Source organism: Haliaeetus albicilla, chromosome 8 (assembly GCF_947461875.1).
Source record: "Haliaeetus albicilla chromosome 8, bHalAlb1.1, whole genome shotgun sequence".
Classification (NCBI taxonomy): domain Eukaryota; kingdom Metazoa; phylum Chordata; class Aves; order Accipitriformes; family Accipitridae; genus Haliaeetus; species Haliaeetus albicilla.
The window spans coordinates 34,887,763-34,906,810 of NC_091490.1; the positions used below are offsets into that span (position 1 = coordinate 34,887,763).

At 38.5% G+C, this 19,048-nt stretch overlaps 1 protein-coding gene across 12 annotated transcripts in view; it reads left to right on the forward strand.

Moving 5' to 3' along the window:
- The window catches only part of CEP350 (centrosomal protein 350), an 83,713-nt gene that overhangs the window by 21,481 nt on the left and 43,184 nt on the right, over positions 1-19,048 (forward strand). For 8 of the 12 annotated variants that reach the window (XM_069789714.1, XM_069789713.1, XM_069789712.1 and 5 more), the window contains exons 6-15: positions 880-1,499; positions 2,037-2,147; positions 5,951-6,064; positions 9,155-9,298; positions 10,119-10,774; positions 11,455-11,576; positions 13,148-14,211; positions 15,551-15,704; positions 16,897-17,060; positions 18,009-18,198. In XM_069789714.1, coding sequence (XP_069645815.1) covers positions 880-1,499; positions 2,037-2,147; positions 5,951-6,064; positions 9,155-9,298; positions 10,119-10,774; positions 11,455-11,576; positions 13,148-14,211; positions 15,551-15,704; positions 16,897-17,060; positions 18,009-18,198 — 3,339 coding nt within the window. The remainder of the gene's footprint in view (positions 1-879; positions 1,500-2,036; positions 2,148-5,950; positions 6,065-9,154; positions 9,299-10,118; positions 10,775-11,454; positions 11,577-13,147; positions 14,212-15,550; positions 15,705-16,896; positions 17,061-18,008; positions 18,199-19,048) is intronic. The other 4 variants (XM_069789718.1, XM_069789721.1, XM_069789719.1 and 1 more) reach the window with 2 other exon arrangements.

The window sequence follows — 19,048 nt, forward strand, 5'->3', positions numbered from 1 at the left end:
GTGAAATTCTGTGCAATTAAATCACTCAACTTTTATGTTGATTGGTAATGATTGCTACACTATTTAACAGGAGTGTGCTACTAGAGAAAGAGAGGTAGACAATTTCACAAGTACAATGTTATGACCTGCCTTAAATGAGTTCTTTAAACATACTTGCTGAAGAAGCAAGCCAGGTAGCTTAGGTGCTGGATTTTCACATCTTCAGCCCCTCATCAGTAAAAATATTAAATACATTTTTGTCCTATCAACTTATGTACCATGAGTGTATTCAAATATAGAGTCTGCTTTTCTGTGAAAAATTGCTAAGAGATCCTTAGTTTGTGGAATTTCTAAGCTCTCGGTAAGCTCTACATTTGTTGCAATACAGGCAGTTCACTCTGAAGTTCTTGTCAGGGGTTTGCCTTTTTAATGCTCACACACAGGGCAGGGGTTTTTGGTGCAATTTATTTGTCTTCTCAGCTAATGAATGTGCTGTTGAGGAGCTGTGCATGTGTGCATAGCTTTATTTTAGAGAACATAGATTAATTATTCTTCTAAAGTTTTACATTTGGTTTTTATTTAAAGCTTTTTTAATTTGAAGGGCGACATTACGGCTTGCTGGTTTTCTACATGCCCTAATTTCAGCTCTTCAACTTTATATATAGTCCTGTTCAGACAGAGAGTGCAGAAAATGAAATTTTGAACAGAAACCTCTTTCAGTTTTGTCAGACTTGCACTATTGAATGTGTGGTGATCAAACTTTAAAAGAACTTGCCTTTTAAGTAGAGAGAAGGTATAGGAAGTAATTCTTTTAGTTAATGAACATGCTGATTGCTGGGTTGGAACATCCTAAAGTTGTATTTCTGATCGTGACTTTTTTTTTTCCTTCTATTACATCAGGGATACATATAGTTCTCTGTCTTATCACAGTTCTGGCCAACTTGAGGCCAAGCAACTGCTCTCTAGTTTGGACTTCAGCGAAGCAGAAGGGAAGACTGAAATAACAGGCCGTACGAGTATGATACGTGACCGAGATGAGCACGATCTGCACAGCAGAGATTTTGAAAGTCCATGTTGTTCTGCTGCAGATGAGACTGTTGTTAGGTATTTGAATGACCGGCCAGCAATTGATGCCTTGCAGAATGAGGCATTTCTTAAGGTTGCAGCACCTCCAAGACTGGAAGAGGAAAAAAACAGTGGCTGCAGAGGAGATGAAAGTAGCACTAGAACTCCTCAGAGTAACACATCCCAGGACAGTGAACTGAAAGTGTCTTCACCTTCTGCCACAAGTACTTCTAGTGCTCATAGGCTGGAAATCTTGAAACGGCGGCAGCATGATGCTAAGTTGGAGAAGCTGAAAGAGCGGATTCGAAAGCAGTGGGAGCATTCTGAAGAGCTAGGTGGCAGAGGGCAGCACTCGGGATATGCTGAGCAACCTGTCGTGATCACAAACGTGGAGAATGCAGTGACTCCCAAAGTCAGGAAAGTGGCAGCTGCACCTGCTGCTCCATCATACAGAGGTATGAAGGGGCAGATCCCTCCCTGTTGGTTATATGTGGTGAAGGAGCGGAGTTCAATTCATTGAGCAATATGTCAAAGCGTGGATGTGACTCATAGCTGTGTTTGGGCAATAGGGGAGTGGATAGCGTGGTTTGATCACAGATACAGATAAGAAAGAAAAGAAATTATTGCCAGTTTACAGAAGTGTGGATTCTCTTGAAAGTCTTCCTGTCTCTTCATACAAATTACTAAAAAAAAGAAGCTTGCTGTGTTAGTGTTTGGGTTTATTTCAGTGTGGTTTTTTTATGGTCCCAGAGTTCAGTAACATTGTATTGATTGAGAAAGCCTTTCATGTTTTTAATAATCTGCTCTTCACCCAGTCTGCTGTTTTTCAACTGTGAGCAAGTAGCAGACTGGTATATTGCTTTCTTCTAACTTAGCATTAGAAGTACAAGTAGTTCCTTTCTTACTTGGCGGTTTCCTACCTCTTCCACTCTGAAAAAGCTTTATTTACATTTTATGCAGTTATTTTAAACTCTTAAATTGTTTACTTTCAGGTTTCAATCCTGCTGAAACAAAGATTCGCACTCCAGATGGGAAGATCTGGCATGAGGAAGAATTTCACATTAGTCGGGAGCTGTATAGAGATATAGCACTCCAGTTAACAGGTGAGGCACAAACTGGATTGGTGAGGTCACACAACCTTCTCTAAGAGGCAGAGAAATATATTTTGTACAAGTCTACAAAGTCATGGAAACAAAAAATTGAAGCAGTGTTAAATATACTGTACTTCTTTCCACAGGAGGAGTAACTTGTTGAACACTAAAACAAATAAACAAATCCTTCTCCCCATTCTCTCATTAAAATACTTTTAATGGAAAACCAGTACTGAGAAGAATCAAATGATGGCTTTTCTTTCAAACAAGAAAAAAAAAAGTCTTTGCTAGAACAATTTTTGTTTAATTTTGTGACTTCTTTATACATGTTCACACGAGTGAATGAATTAAAAGGACAAAACCAAACCACTTTTTGTTTTGTTGAAACCTGTATTATCTCATGAGAACAATTTAGACCGTGGGGGTTTTTTTTGCCATTTTTAACATCATGAAAGTGATATGTGCACCATATACAGTATGTTGAAGCCTGAATTCTACTTCCTTCAATATGGTGTTAACAAACACAAAAGTTGGTCTTGAAGCTGCTGTGGGAATTGTTAGTGGTTTAGTTGGAACATATAGGTAGCTGAAGGGGAGATGGGGGGTATCTGCTGTGTAAAGTCTCTGGGAATACTTATTTAAAATGGAGTAGGTAGCCCGCAGTAAAAGGGTATGCCTCCAGCTATGTGTGGTGGTGAGATTATATGGCATTAGGTTGGTTTACTATCTCTGAACTTGTAGAACTTTATTGCTTTATATCAGAATAATCCAAGTCTTGAAGTTCTTGAAGAAATTTGTGTCCCAGAGACTTGTACACACGGACTTTTTTAGAGGTCTTCCCTGGACTCCCTGAGGAGGGGGAGAACAGGTAGACCAGAAGAAGATTCAAGAAACCTTTTAAACAATCTAGATTTTATTTCCTCTACAACTCTTTCACCTTCAGTATTAGAAGGCTTGCATAGGATATGGGAAGGGAGACTGTGTACTTTGCAGTGGTAAATTAACAGAACATTACCCCACATGAAGGAGTAGGAGGGAATACTGAATGCTAAAAGCTTAGAAAACTGTTACTCATTCCTCTTGGCTTAATGGTCTTTTGAAAAACATTAAATATTGTTGTTGCAAAATGGCGATACAGGAAAAAAGATCTTTTGTAGGTGATGAGCTTGTTTAGCAACACAGTATTCTGATGCTTAAAACTATGAGCCAAGATGATAAAAAAAAATGCTGTGCATTTGCTTGACAGTTATGCTGCTAAAAGACCAAAACAATAATACATGCTTTATGTTTTCAAATGGACTGCTCCAAGACCCAGTCTTTATTAATTTTTCACTCTGGAAAACTGCAGTACCATTGGCAGGACTTTTCTCTGGGTGATTTAGGGTAGGATGCCCAAGTGTGCTTTTTGATTTGCTAGGCTGGTTACAGTGGAGTGCTGTAAGGTTGAATTGCTTTCGACTCACTGAGTTGGGATGGGGGGGAAGAGATCAGATGAATAAAAAGGAAGAGAACGGAAAATAAAATCCCCTCAGAACCTAGGTTTGCAGCTTAAGAGTTTGCGTATTAAAAATAACTTTTCTCATTGGTCAAAACATTTAAGACCAGAGGAAAATGTGTTGAGATTGTAAACCTGTAGGTGTTTTTGTATGTTGATAATACAGTGGCTGGTACGGAAATTACTAGACTTCAGTTTTCTTTTGCTTGTACAGCTTGACAAGGCAGTGAGGAATTTTTCTGGAATCACTCATAAAAAAGGTTCAGAAAGAAGAGCCACTTCTTTTCAGTAAAATTGTTTTGCAAATACTCTATTCAGCATCAGTCCATGAAAGTAATGCCAAATTTCTAAAGGCTTTTAATCTATGCTAGCGTTTATTTTTTTAGTTTTGACAAGCATAATATAAATGATTCATATGCTTTTTATAGAAATCCAAATTTTTTTAAAGTTTTGTTGAAGAGGTCCACTTAAAAAGATGTTTGGATCATGTGTTCACTGGACTTCTGTCTACAAAAGGAAGGATCTGTGTTTGTGTTCACCCATAGTCCTGTCCTGATGCCATGTGTAGAACAGCTGTCGTGGAACGTGTCTCCTTTCTGACCTGAAAAGATTATATTGAATAGCTGATTCCAAGTAATCAAATGCTGGTGCTGCACATAATATATACTATAAATGTATTTTTAGGTTGTTGGATTATTTATCCATGTGTTAATTCTGTATTAAAGTTACAGCATGTGGAGTTTTTCGTGTGTACAATCAATTGTATCAAAACTGTTCCATGCTCTCTAGTACTGAAATAAGCAGTAAGATCTCTAATATCTACAGAAGTATTGTTCTTTACTGCAACAAGATTTTTACACGTAAGTGTAGACCATCAAGAACGTCTTTGTTTTCGTTTAGCAATTAGGCTAAAGGATATTGTATGGACCCCAAGCTTCCAGTAATTTGGGCTTAAAGATGGTCAGGATTTGCTGTACTAGAACAAAATTGCTGTAATATGAATAGAGTGAGTGGGAAGCAGCCTGCAGTTTCCTGATATCAGGAAGGAACTGTTTGTCACTGAAAGAGGTGAGGAGGCAAGCTAGATATCTGCAAATGCTGTCACTGAGGCCTCTGGTACTTGATGCATTGATTCTGTCTTCCCTGCGCTGCTTGTCAGCCTCAAAGACGACTGGAAAATATTTAAGGAAAGGATATTAAGAGGGAGAAAGACTCTTAAAATTCCATTCCCACATCCTTTAATATGACCTGTTGTTCTGTCTCTGATGCTTCCTATGGGCACCCATCAGAGAGTAGATTCAGCTGAAATTAGGGGCTGTAAAAGTTAGTATTGACATCTAAATAAAGTTTCAGATCTATCCATGGAGAGGGTTGCATCCTGGTTGTTTTAGGTTGTCTGATCACATTCTTTATAGAAGAGGAACAAGAAAACAGTGGTAATAGTGGCCATGGAGTTCCTTATCTACAGTTCACTTTTGGGATTAAGAAATGAGCACCCTTGAGGCATGTAAAGTGCTTTAACAAATCTTTGAAAATGTCCAGTGTAGACTGCTGAGACTATACAGCTTGCCTGTCCCTTCTTGAACAATGCTTGTCTCTTTGTACCTTAGGCAGCTGGGAAGCCCACTCAGTGGGGTGGTGATTGAGTCACATCTCAGGTTTTCTTTTTGTTCTTTGCCCTAATTTGAAAACATGGTAAAATATGACTTTATCTTTGGTAAGTGTTCCTGGCATGTCTAAAGCCTAAAACCTGATTCTGTTGTAAATGAGGGCTTAAGTGATACAGAATAGTTCTGCATCACTGGGTGCATTCTGTGACAAGTTTTGCAGAAAGCAGGGCACATGGGTACCCTGTCTTTCATGCTCCAGTGTGGAGGCAACGAGTGAATGTGCTGTCATGCGTTAATGTGGAAGCAGCAGCCCGTGTGTTTCAGGAGTGAAGGAACTAGGTGCTCTTGTGGAACATTAAGACTGTAAAATGTAATATCTATAGCAGAAGAGAACCAACAATTGTTCCTGTCAAACTGTCAACATTTCTTTTAAAATTAAAAATGAACTTTGTAAAGATCTATTGTGGCGTTGCTGTGGCTTTGCTGCATTCCAGTGTGTAGGTAAACAGCACTTGATTAAAAATTTTCATGCTATGAGGATTTTAAAATGCTGGACTGAGAGTAATTGATCCCAATATATAATCTGGAAGAGTCAGGGAATTTTGTTGTGTTTCTCTGAGTTCCGTTTTTTTGAGGTAAATGTTGAAGCAAGCTTGTTATTCTGTGTTCTTTCCTTGGGCTATCAGTTAACAGCTTTTGTTTGTTTTTAGAGGATTCAACAGTGAAAGGAAAACCTAGTGAGAGAAACAAAGAGAAAAAAGCAACCAGACCAGTGCGGAAATTGCAAAAACTGACACGGTTGTCAAGTCCAGAGTCCAAACAAGGTGACTAGCTCTACTGTAGAGGGAAGACTGTGGCACGTCCTTCAGAGATGAGTTTTGTCTTAAGAAATAAAGAAAAATTAAAGCATATTGCTTTCAAAGTCTTCTCAGATGTGCCATAATGCTGTTGTAGTGTGTTTGTAATCTGTATGCTGCATTGGGGATGTCTATGTTTTTGTTGGTTGGTTGGCTGTGTGGGGGGTTTTTTTGGTTTATTTTAATTTTCTGCCTTTCCACTTGCTGTGTGCACCACCTTATGGAAACTGCTGAAGACTGTGTGTTTCTTGGCGGGGCAGGGCAGGTATTCTTAGGTATCTGTCAGGCCAACACAGACAAAAAGTAGCAATAGCTCTGTTCTGGATCCTGCTTCTGTTTTACTTGTGTTGAAGCTGGTTAGTGACTGACCTACAGCTCAGTGAATAACTCTGAGAGGAGGAATAGAGGTGATATCAAAATCAGTGCCAGCAGGACTTGCTGCGTTGCACTCCTCTGTGAGGAGGGGCTGCAGTGAAAGCTGTTCTCTTATGTGATTTCTCAGCGGGGAAGCAGAGAACAGGATGTCCTTCTGGCTCTTCTCTGGCTGTTGTTCTTCTATGTCCTGTGTCAAGTTGTTCCTGTCCTGCACCTTCAGTGCTGGCTTGATCCATTCTGGCTTTTTCAGTTAGTGAAAGAATGTAAAAACACGTTCCCTGACAAGTCTTACAAGTCTTGATATTTATAAAGGAATGTTTATTTCTTTTACCAATTAAGAATTTTTTATTTCCAGTGTTTTCTGACATTTCCACTGTCTATTAAATAAAATTATTTAGAGAAGATTATGTGAACAGGTTACTGTAGAGCAGTGCCTTATAGTAGAAAATTAACGGTTTGTGGAATTCTGTCAGTGCTTCTTAGTTTTCCAGTAATGTTAATCTTCAGTACTGTGTGTAGCAAAAGAGTTAGGAAGACTTCCACATCTGCTTTGTATTTTGTTTTATTTTTCATACTAAGTAAGTAGTTATGACTGCAATCACACTACAGAGCAATTTTTTTTTTCTTTAAGTACATGGGAGGTGATGCATCTCTTGCACCTTTTAAGGTTTTATATTTCTCCTTACATACCGTGACCCATAACTGGTAAACACTTTGTGGAAGAAAAAAAAGCTGCTTTAAAAAATTATTACAAAGGGGTTTTTTTAGAGAGTGAATACACCCTTCTGCATGCTGTAAATCATGAAGCTGCATGTGAATATTTTGTGGTACTAGATGCTAATACTTAAAAGTAAGTGATAAGCATAGATTTGCTCCTTCCTATGCTGATCAATTCGTACTTAAGGAACTACACTAACTTACATATCTTTGACGCTTCCAAGTGAGGGAGGAGCACAGCGATTGCTGCATTTTTTAATGGCAATGGTTATTCTCCATAGTGGATTAAATGTGAGGAGAATGATGGCCTGAAATCCCTAGAAGATAAGAACCAGATCCAAGTGGCATATCCGCGATGGTCCGTCCTCCTCCAGTCATAGCAGTAAGAAACTGCTTAACATAGCTAAGGCTATAAATAACCACAGCTCATGTTCTGCTCCCTTAGCGTGTTTTAGTTCAAACAGCTGACTTGAAATGGAAGATGAGACTTTACACTGCCTTTTTAAACGCATACAGAAGTAATTGAGAACAGTGAGTTCGGCCAGAGAACCCCTTTGGCTGATAATGTCTGTTCCAAAGAGGCTTGTAGTGACGTGTTTCAAGTGACAGATTTATAAAATACTTGGATAATTTACAATGCAAGCAAAGGGTACTGTTAGTAAATGAATGAATAGTGGGCTACAGACTTCTGACTGAAGAAGATTCCTCCTTCTGGTTTAAAATAACAAAAAAGAAAAGGAAGGGGGGTGGGAACTGAGGACTGGGATTGCCAAAACACTATTGGGCTGCTGTCCTGGATTTCACTTGAAGTTGCTTTGGTAAAATGTCTTAAAAGTCCTGTTGGCCCCAGAGTACAATCCCTTTTTGTCTGGCTATGTTTTCATGCTGCAGTGTCTGGGTTTGTTTAGGCAGTGCTGTCAGAGGTAGAACCTGAAATTGAATGGTTAGAAATCAACTGCAAATTCTGTATTCAAGTTACGTACTTTTCTAGCAATAACATACTGCTAAATGGTCTGAATTAGGTTATTAATATCCTTTTTTATATGATAATTTTCTCCAAAGCTTTTTAAGGTCATTATTTCAAAAAAATAGTTAATAATATTGCAAGTTAGTGGGCTGAAAGGTGAGTTGAATAAACCTTGCATTTAATCTAACCAATATTAGGTAAAGATGCCGCCGTACCCAGTTTTTATCATTTAATTATATGTGGGATGGTAAAATAATACTAATAACATTTTGATTGGGTTTCTGTCACCTGTGAGGTAATCTGTTCTTGAATTAAGTATCAGCTAATAGGGTTCTATCTTAACTATTTTCACTCATGGTACAGAAATCCCAGCTAGAGGACAGTGAGTTAGTATTGGCATAGAACAACTGCTGCTTGGTATTTTTTCACCTCTCACAAGACACCTGTCTCAGCGATTAATTATCTGTAAAAATCTCTGAAGTTTTTGTTTGGGCTTTTTTTCCTAGACTATCAGCTAATATTCTTTAAATATGAAGATTTTTTTTTTTATCTCCCACCTTTATTTTTGTTCTTATTATTACAACTTTTTAGATGCTTTTCTCTTTTTTCTTATTTTCCTTATTTAAATGGAGATGAACAGCTTCTTCTCAGACCTCTACAATTATTTCCCCTTTCCCCCCCAGTAATGTTTGCTTATACATTTTAGACGGGTATAACCCTTTTTTACATCAGTTTTTTTAGGGCTTTAATGTGCTACAATATGTTCTAGATTGTTACATTGTGTTCTATGTAGGCATGAAGCACTGATATTTGTGTGATTCAGCTGTTGAGTGTGTTGGTGGTACATCACTGTTATGACTGTTTTGTGTAACTGTAGCCATACCACTTATGCAGAACTAAATGGTACAGAAATGATTAAGGGTTGCAATAAATACTACTTTTTGATACGTTGGAAAATCCATCTAGTGCTTGACTTCTATTTATTACTTATTGTGCAGGTGGAAACTATGTAATAAGTGCATCTTCCTGGCGGGAGGGACAAAAGCTAGTAAAAAAGATACTGGGTCCAGCTCCCAAAATAGAACAGGACAGAAGAGCTGTATCTAGTGACAGAACAGGACGAGAACGAACTGCCAAGTCTGGTAAGTTGTACTTTTATCACTGGACTTTTTTCATTTAATTTATTATATAACACTGCAAGTCTGCAGAATAAAGAAAATTTCTGAGATAGAATGTAATCAGTTTCTTATTAAAATAACTCCTATTTTTAACCTGGAATTCGAGGGTGAAGAATTTTGCTCACATCCATGGTTGGGATGCATAACCTCTCTTCTGGGTAGATTATGAACTTGTCTCGGTGTCATGGGAAGCCTACCCTGTGCATGTGACTCAGAGCAGTACACGCTGCGAAAGTGCTCAGGAGCTCTGGAAAAGATGGGAAATAGGTTGCAACCAAAAAAATGGATCACCTGCAATCTGTCTTTGCCTCTTGAAGCTAGTGGGGAAGGGAATGGCTAACAGTGGTCCAGAGCCCTGTTGAATTTTCCAGATGTGCTGCATATAATACCTAAGCTATGGTTGGGCATCCCTGTTTTACAGGAATTGTGCTTCTTCCAGATACTATATAGTGTCATCCATGTGCATCATAAATCTTTATTGATTCCTTCACTAGGCCTTTTCAGAACTTATCCAGAATCTCAGACAGGGCAAGTAAGAGATGGTGGTAGCTGCTGTGCTGCTTATGCCTGTGAGGTGGTGAGGCTGGTAAGAGTATAAAGGGTGTGAGCTCAGTCTAAACAAAGGCTGCTGTATTCAGACTATGGTAGCGGATGAAGCAAAAGCACATTTACAGTGACATCTGCACTCCTTCCTCATCCTCACTTTTGCAGCTGTTTCAGTGATGGCATGTAATTTCCCAAATTTGATTTTTACCTGAAATATTTGACAAGTTTTATTCTTTAGCAGGCTGTATTGGAAGGACAGGTTCAGATTCTAGACTGGATGTTACCTGTAAAAGCTCTTCAAGAAGTTCTGAAAGGTCAAGAAGTAAAGTACGGTCTGAGAATAATCTGAAGAAACTGGAAGCTTCTCTTCCAGATGGTAACCAAGAAGATCATACCTCTGTAAATAAGGACTTCTTGCCCGTGGAGATACGTGGAATTCTCGATGACTTGCAGTTGGATTCCATGAGTACAAAGCAAGAGAAAGATGTGGAAAAGCAGAATCAGAAATCTGTTTTGCCTTCTCAAAATGCCAGGAGCCACAGTCCGACCAAAAGGAAACCGGACAAGATAGCTGCTAGTGAGGAGCCTCAGGTGATCTCTAAGAAACGTCACTACGATACAGATGAGGTTCGTCAGTACATCATCAGGCAGCAAGAGGAGAGGAAGAAGAAGCAGAATGAAGAGAAGAAAGCACAAAAGGAGGCAACAGAACAGAAGAACAAAAGGCTCCAAGAGCTCTACAGAAAGCAGAAGGAGGCTTTCAATAAAGTGAAGAATGTGCCTCATCCTAAGCCTTCAGCAGCCAAACGGTTACAGGAAGCCTATTCTAAACTATTGCTGGAACGTACGTTTTTAGAAGAGCCACCTCAGCTGCCTACGGTGCAGGAAACACAGGTATAGCTGATTCACTGACTTAATGTGTTGCAGTTGTTTGCAGGAATAGGAGGTGCTATGTTTAGGAAGGTCATGACTTGTCCTGGTCTGGTTATCAGTTAAGAAAAAGGATACAAGAAAACAGTGTAGTGTTTGCTTAAACATAGTGGTTTTATTCTGGAGCCTCCTTGCTAGTGGCTGCTTTTCAGCACAGCAAGGCTTACTAGAAAGATGAATGGAAATCATCTTGCTATTATAAATAGAAGCAGAGTTCTGAATATTAGCTAACAGCAGCTATAAAGGTTGGCTCTTAAGAAAACGGTAAATATCAGTCAAACCGTGAATTGAAGAGCTTTGAAGTTGCTTTCAGTCAGTGGACAAACTTCATTAGGAGTGAGTTAAATAAGTTTGCTAATCAGAAACTGAATATGAAAGAAGATTAATAGATGGTAAAAGACTAGTATAACTTTGATGTGTTCGGCTGAACTAGTTCAGTATGTGTGGAAAGATTTTTTTTTTTTTCCCCAGTACATTCTGCTGAGACAAAACCATAAATGTCTTGTGTTTTTAAGTCTGTGTGTGGTAGGAGAGATGTGATACTACACTGAGAAATGTAAGCCTTTTCAATTTTAATGAGACAAGAACTTCTGAACTCCTGCAGACTTTTGAAAATGTGCTTTTCTGGTTGTCTTCATTTCTAGCCCAGACCTGGTTATCAACCATCTGGGGAATCTGACAAAGAAAACAAGGCTCAAGAGCGTCCTCCTAGTGCATCTTCAAGTAGTGACATGTCGCTTTCAGAACCGCAGCAGCCGCTACTGAGGTGAGCCATTGTGGGCCTTTTGAGAGAGGAAAATACTCTAGTTTTCACCTCTGAGAAGTGAAAGTAGACTAGGCTCTTAAGTTCATATTCTAGCAAGAGTAATTGTCTTTATGGCAATCATAATGTTTCCTCGCAGTAAAGAGGAAGCTGATGCAGGAAAGCATGTGAAAATTTTGGCTATGGGTATTTAGTGAGTCTGTAAATAAAGTGAATGGTGGTTGCTGTTAATCTTTTGCTGACATCATGAGGGTGCACATTTCATATTGGAAGGCATATGTCCATTGCCATCGGACAAGAGAAGCTGGTCACATGAATATGTCTGTTGATTTTTTTTCTTACTTGATTTGTTCAGTGTTTCTATTTAATCAGTTGTCTTGGACTCAGGCCTTTAGTTACTGTCTCTAAAGTACTAAAACCCTCTGCTTCAGCTTGGAACTAGCCTTTCCCCGTTACCTTTCACGCTGCTTTCCCCATTTTTAATTGTTCAGTGTATTATCAAAGTCTTTCTTACTGTAAGTAAAGGTGCCTAACGAAACACTTATATTTAAGGAACTAAAAATCCTAGTTTCTTGCATATCCTTAATATCCCTGTTGTCCAAGTGTGTCTTCGTTTTTAATTACATAATGAATGCTTCTTAAATATATATACATGCTTCGTTATGTGTACCTTAACTTGGTCAAATCCATGGTGACTTTGTAAATTCAATGAGACCTGTTTCCTTTCTGGAGAAGTTCAAGGAAGCACTGGGAATGCTTTGTAGTACCATATACAGAATAGGCTGCTAAACCATATGGTAATAAATATTGTTAGTGTAACGTTGTAAGGAAGAAATGTAAGTACTAATAGTAGGGGAGAGATGAGACTTAAAGGGCTGCATATGTTATTTGGAGAGCCTCATAATAACCAGAGAAGCAATTTTTTGTGAGGGACTTTCCAGGTTTCCTAGGGTTCAGAATATGTGTGAGTGATCTTTAGTGAAGGAAGGTCTCTGCAGAGCTCCTGTCATGCAAATGGGAGCTATCTGGAAATAAAAAAGATGTCTTACAGGACATTAAACATCCTTGCATTTCCATTCCTCCTTTTCTTTAAGTGTTCTTCATGCCTACCCTAAGTGAAAGCTCCAGTGAAACATGGGCTAGCTTCAACTGGAGGGGGAAGGCTGGGGCTAAGAAATTCCAAGGAAAAAAAAAAAAAAAATGTTTCCTCCCTTTTGAAGTTAGGAAACTTTTGGAAAAGACTTACTGCTGATGATGAAAACACCCAGCTTGTTATAACTCTAAAACACACAGTACACCATAAATGGCATTTCAAATTTGGAAGGTGCTGTGTTGGTTGTGTGGGAAGCTTTTTTGTTTGTTTCTTTTGGGGGGGGGGGTTGGTGGTTTTTTTTGTTCTTGGTGTGTTTTTTTTAAAATAACATTCTGTAACTATTTACTGTCCCATTCCCTGCCCCTCTGATTCCACCAAAAAGTATTTCTTCCTGAAAAATAAATTTGTGTTAATGATACTTTCATCTAAAATGACAGTACTTGTGTAAGTCATCAACTTAAATGTTGATTTTTCATTTCAGGAGTGATTTGATGGAGCCTCCGTGGGTACAGCCAGACAGGTTGAGCCCAAGAGTCCAGCTCTCTCACCCGCAAGCTCTCATGGGCTCAAGTGGAGGCCCTTGCTCCCAACACTGGAGTCTGGAGCAGATGGACCTTTTGTCAAAGGAGTGTGATGCAATGTTGGCAGGCAGGAGAAGCCATGCTGCACCTATGGGATCACTGACCTTGATGCCTCAGCCATACCTGAATTCACCTGCTGCACAGCAAAATCTCTTAGTAAAACCTACTGCTAGCCAATATAAGAGCAAATTAGATCGGATTGAAGCTTTGAAAGCTACAGCTGCTTCCCTTACTAGCAGGATTGAAAGCGAAGCCAAAAAGTTGGCTGGGGCTGGTATCAATTACGGTACCATGTGGAACTCAGACCGTGAATTTATGCAAGAAAACCAGGATGATGGGCAATGGGCAAAGGCTGTGAGTCCTCCTGTGAGAGAGGAAAATGAAGATGCTTTTTCAGCCAGAATTCAAAAAATGTTGGGTACCTGTGTGTCTCATACAGCCTTTGATGACAGCCTTCCTGGGGTAGGCAACCTTAGTGAATTTAAAAAGCTTCCTGAAATGATCAGGCCTCATACTGCTGCAGTTAGCCTTGGAATGAGGTCCCCCGCTGCTAACAGGCATGAGGGGATACTAGGACATTTATCCAAGAGGCAGACTGACTCCCCAGGGTGTGAAAACCAGGCTTACGCTCCAAACAAAGCTGTCATTCCTCATGAGTCCAGCATCGACTCCATCAGCGAAGGGCCTCTCCTGAGTGACAGAAGCCTCTCTGAAGAGGAAGGAAGCCAGCACAAAGAGTTGCCACTGAAGATGCTGGAGATGTTAAAAGAGAAGGATTTCTGCATTCGGGAGAGAAATGCTTTTGAGCCCATAAAGGAGTTTCAGAAAGAAGCTGAGAAGTATTTGCCACTTCTTACTCAGACAAGTGGCGCACACAGCAAGGGGCCATGGGAGGAACTGGCGAAGGGAAGTCCCCACAGTGTCATAAACATCTTTGCGAAAAGTTATCAGCTTCATGGAAAAGGTAAAAATGGAAAAATTTCTTGAAGCTCTTGTGAATTACTGTTTTCTTGGTCTTACTACTCCTTGCACTTTATACGTCACAGGTAAGGAATGTGCTTTTAGATGTCTCAAACATGAATTTGTGTAAGGCTTTTCTACTTTACTTTTGGATGATAAATTATTTCTCCCACCTTTTGCCTTCTTGTCTAAGGAAAAAAAGAACAACATGCCCCACACACAATTTTGGGCTGGAAGAAGATTATTTTTGTGTTAGATTGTGCTGTATTTCTAGATGAATAACTAATTCATATGCTGAGTTACATGTATTAAGGACACGCGTAATTACGGAATTGTGAATGTAAAGTTTACATTTATTGTATCCAAAATTGCATACTAAATCTAAATTGCCCAGAGTACATTTGGAAATGGTTCTCTCCATCATGGAGAACAGACCCTCTGGATTGGAGTGTGCATCCTCCTACTATATACACACTCCAGATCATCTGTAATAACACATCATTCCTGTTTCAGTTAAGGCAGAAAGATGAAATGCATGCTTTATGCAGCACTTACTTTGTGGCATAAACACGAGTGCTTGGATATGTCCTGAGTTCTTGCTATGCAAGAATAATATAGCTTTACTGTATTATTAGAAACGTGTAACTTCAGTAGATGAATGATGTGGACTTTCCTTTTGCATCTTTGCTCGTGCGTTATTTGATAATGTCTCGAAGTAGGGCGACAATTAAACCTCTCATAACAATCTTTGATTTTGAGAAGGTAAGGTTTTGGTGTATCAGCAGGGAAAGTCTCTTGCTTAAACAAGCCCATTTCAAGTGTTACTGTCTTAGGGCATGCTTTACAAGCATCTCATGCAGGATGCTTCATTTGATTTTCATTTTTTGTACAAATTTATTCGTCATTTTATGAGTACTGTTTCTCTTGTGTTGAATTCCTCATTTTGAGGAGGAATGTTTTCTGACAAGTTGATTTTTATCATGTATTTTTTCTTGATTCTTTTTTTTCTTCATTTTATTTCCCTTAAAGATGATTGCATTTCAGTTTTCTGCAGATGACTCTACTCTCAAGCACTGTGCTCTTCAAGAATGTTTTAGCTAGAGTGTGTTAACGAAGTAGAGTGTTCAATAATTTACGAAAAGATGAAGACTGTGCTTGTTATGTTGTGTTAAAACTGCCATGGGATGTCTATACTGTTGTTTTCCTGATGTTTTTGTGTTTGAAAGGAAGTCTTTCTAACTTATGGTTGGGAGCATTTTAATTCCTGCAGCTTTATTGCCTGTTTTATGCACACTTGCATTTGGTATAATTTTTGTCTTTTTGCTCCTTTATCCACACTTTAGTGTTTGATGAAAGGTCAAATGGAGGGTCTGCCCTTCTGCGCCCTTTACTCCCTGCCATGAGCCCTCCTGAGAGTGTGGTTTCTTACGAAGATGATTTTGCCTCATCGCAGGGAAGTGGCACTTTAACAGACAAAAAGATTGCACGTGACCTCAGGTAACTCTATGTTAGACTTCTTGTAAAAATCAAAATGCAGCATTTGACAGAAAATAGTTAATGCAAAATTGGTTTCATAATATGCTGGATATCTTTTCTGTTGTGCTGTATTGTAATACTAGTCAAAGTGATGAGGTATTTCCTTAGGACCTTGCAGTTAATACAGCAACCAGCATGGTTAAGACATAAAGATTAGAGTCAAGTATTCCTGTTCACTGTCTAATTTTTGTTCTTCGTTAGTCTGGCAGGTAGCTTTAGGCAAGGGTCTTAAGCTTTGTAGTGAGGTGAAAATTAGTTCTCCAACTTGTGTGGCTGCTATAATGCTCAATGGGTTAGTCTTTGTAATTTAGAAAAAAGAAGCGATATTTGAAAGTGTTAAAATATCTTCAGTACTTCAAAATTTTGTAAAAAGCCTATAATTACTTTCAGTAAGGGTTCAGTAATGCTTAGTAGTGGATACATAAATTGCCTGTAAGAACTTTTAAACCTTTTGTTCAGACTAAAATTTGAAGACTGTAAATTCTAGACTCTCCGTGTTACTATTGAATTCATGTGGCTTCCTGAATTTCCTAAGACCCCTGTTTTGTAATGACATATATTTACATCTTTTGGGCACCTTGGGGAAGGCCACATGTACTGTGTTTATATTGGTGGTACTTTACCTCAGAAGAAAGGAAGGTAAAAGGCAGTTTGCACACTGAAAATGTTGACTGCAAAAAATGTTTTCTTTCCAGTTAAACTTCTTGATAGGTCTTCTGTTGGTATTATTTAGTATATGATGCATTACCCCCTTATTTGCAAATCTTTTGTAATCCTTTATTGAAAATCACTAATTTCTGTCAATTTACTGATGATATCTATATGCCCAGAGATTATTTAGAATGCAGTCATATTTGGAGTAATTCTCAGGTTCAATTCTGTAGTCAAATAGCTCTTAAGAGTTAGCATTGGAAAGGATGATTGCTACCCGTTTTTTACTATTTCATATTATTAGAAGAATGTTTCAATATGTTCAATATCATGTAAAACTTTCTACTGTTTTAGCTGTAGTAGCTTTTAATCTCAAAATCAATGCTTTTCAAGATGGGCTAGTTAATACAGTTTTAGCCCTCTGTCTCCAGTTTACTTGTGCACAGTGTAATATGGGAGTTGGAAGTCCTTAGTTAACCACTGTCAATGTGCTCCTTTTTAGTGTTGCTGGCAGCAGTAATTCAAGCATTCAGGAAGAAGTTCCTAGTAGGAAGTCTCCCCATGAACCTCGATCTGTAGAGCTTGCTTCTCAGCATTCATCTGGACCACGGTCTGCAGCATCTTCTCGCTCATCTGCTTCCTCTAAAAAGAAGGGGAAAAAGGAACGTAAGTGCAGTACTTCACTGTAGGGTTGTTTTTTTTTTTTTGAAGGAGGCTTTAGGGTTTTCTTGTTATGAAAATTGCAGTCTTTCTACATATCTAGAAACTGTAATCTAATACAGATAGGCAGATTTATTTATTCCTCCAGTGATTCCTTCCTAAATTCTTTTTGAGTGATTATTCTCTGACCTTAAAATGCATCTGAAATTAAATAGGCAAGAGGTTATTAACAGTATTGAAAATGTTTCCTTTCCTAAACCAGCCTTCTAACAAATTAGTTAATTTTAATATCATGTGGGAACTATCCTCAGATTCTGGACTGAGAAGATTCCAATAGACTGCTGAGAAATCTGAGTTATGGCCACATTTATGAAGGTGACAACAAGTTTGCCTGTATATGCTTCATCTTTGGATCATAGACAGTTTTCATAGTGCACAAATTAATAAATACATTTTTTCCTACAGTAACTTGTACATTACAAAAACATGAAGAAACTTGATATGTGGTACAGTCTTATTATATAAGCAATGGGTGACATAAGAAAAAGCTAGTTTTAAAGACAATAAAAGGATGAGAAAAATAAGATGGGATATTCCAAATTACCTCTCTTACTATTTTTTCAAAATTCTCTAGCTTACCCAAAGAAAGCTAGGCTTTACTCTAATTATCTATTATTGTGCTTGTTTTCTTTATTTAAACTGATAGCGTTCTGAAAAGTTCGCTGAGTGACAGTTTTGCTGACAGTGGACACAATATGCAGAAGAGAACTTAATCTCCTGTAGGAAACTGCCAAATTTACATTTCTTGCTTGTTGGATTTATAGATTTCTAACTCAAAGGTATCTTTAAGTGGGGAAAAAAGTTCTCCATTATTTGTTTTGGGGTTCCTGATGGCTAAGATATTCATACTTAGAATACCAAATGTAAACTTTTTGCAATGTTGTTGCTTCTTAGGGTTGGACTCTTTCAATGGAAGTTCTCACCACTTCCCTGTGGAAGAAGATAAAATGCTATCTGAATTAGAGTGGGGATCCCAACAGACAAAGAAGTCCTTATCAAGTAGCAGAATTTCTAGTAAAGATCATGAGCAGAACCCAGATACAGACAGCACATTAGAAAACTTGTCTGGACACTCCCTAATGAGGTAACATGAACCTTGTAAGACTGTGCAAATATAACTAAGCTTGGTGGTGTTGTGGCATGTTGTTAAATGGCTGTGTCTTTGGGTGTGCAAAAGGAAAGTAACAGAAATAATCAAATGTTAGTAAGATGAGCATGCAGAAAACGTTTTTTTCCCCTGTATTTTAAGTATGAAAGACCAAAGTAGATGTCTGTAGTAAGAGCAAATACAAAACACTGATTCCTCCCCAAATAACCCCTCTGTTTTTGTAAGGATAACTGGCCAATAGAGGTATGCTGTCAGGTTCAGTACCATAAGCATTAAAATACAGTTTTCGTCTTCCAATTCTACAAATGGTCTGTAAGAAAGGGGGGGTGGGGGGAGACAGCTAGTCAACTTGTGCAGTCGTCTTGCTCTTTTCAGCAGAATCCACAGACATTTTTGGCTAGCCTATCCAGCTCTGTGAGTTGATGCTTTTTGAGAGATGAACTGATACTCAGAAAAGAGTGTAGAAAAAGAGGAAAAAATTCTAATTTTCTGTTGCAACCTCTGTATGTCTAGCTATGAATGCAGTTTTTCTGCTAATTGTGCAATGAAGGTGGTTATGAAATACTCAGTTTTCACTGCACTTTTTTCTAAAAAGCAACAAATAGTACGAATGGTCTCTCACTCATTCTTTGTGGGTATAGAGTGGTTCCAAGGTATTGACTTATATTGATGACTTTCAGTGATGCCCAGTTTTGGGTTTGAAAGGTCCTGGGACCTACTAAGATGTGCCAAGTAAAGCAGAACATCTTCCTAAGGGATGTAAGCAGCCACTGTTAATCCTCTTTGGCTTAATAAAATTGGAATAGTAAATTTAAGAAGTGTCTAC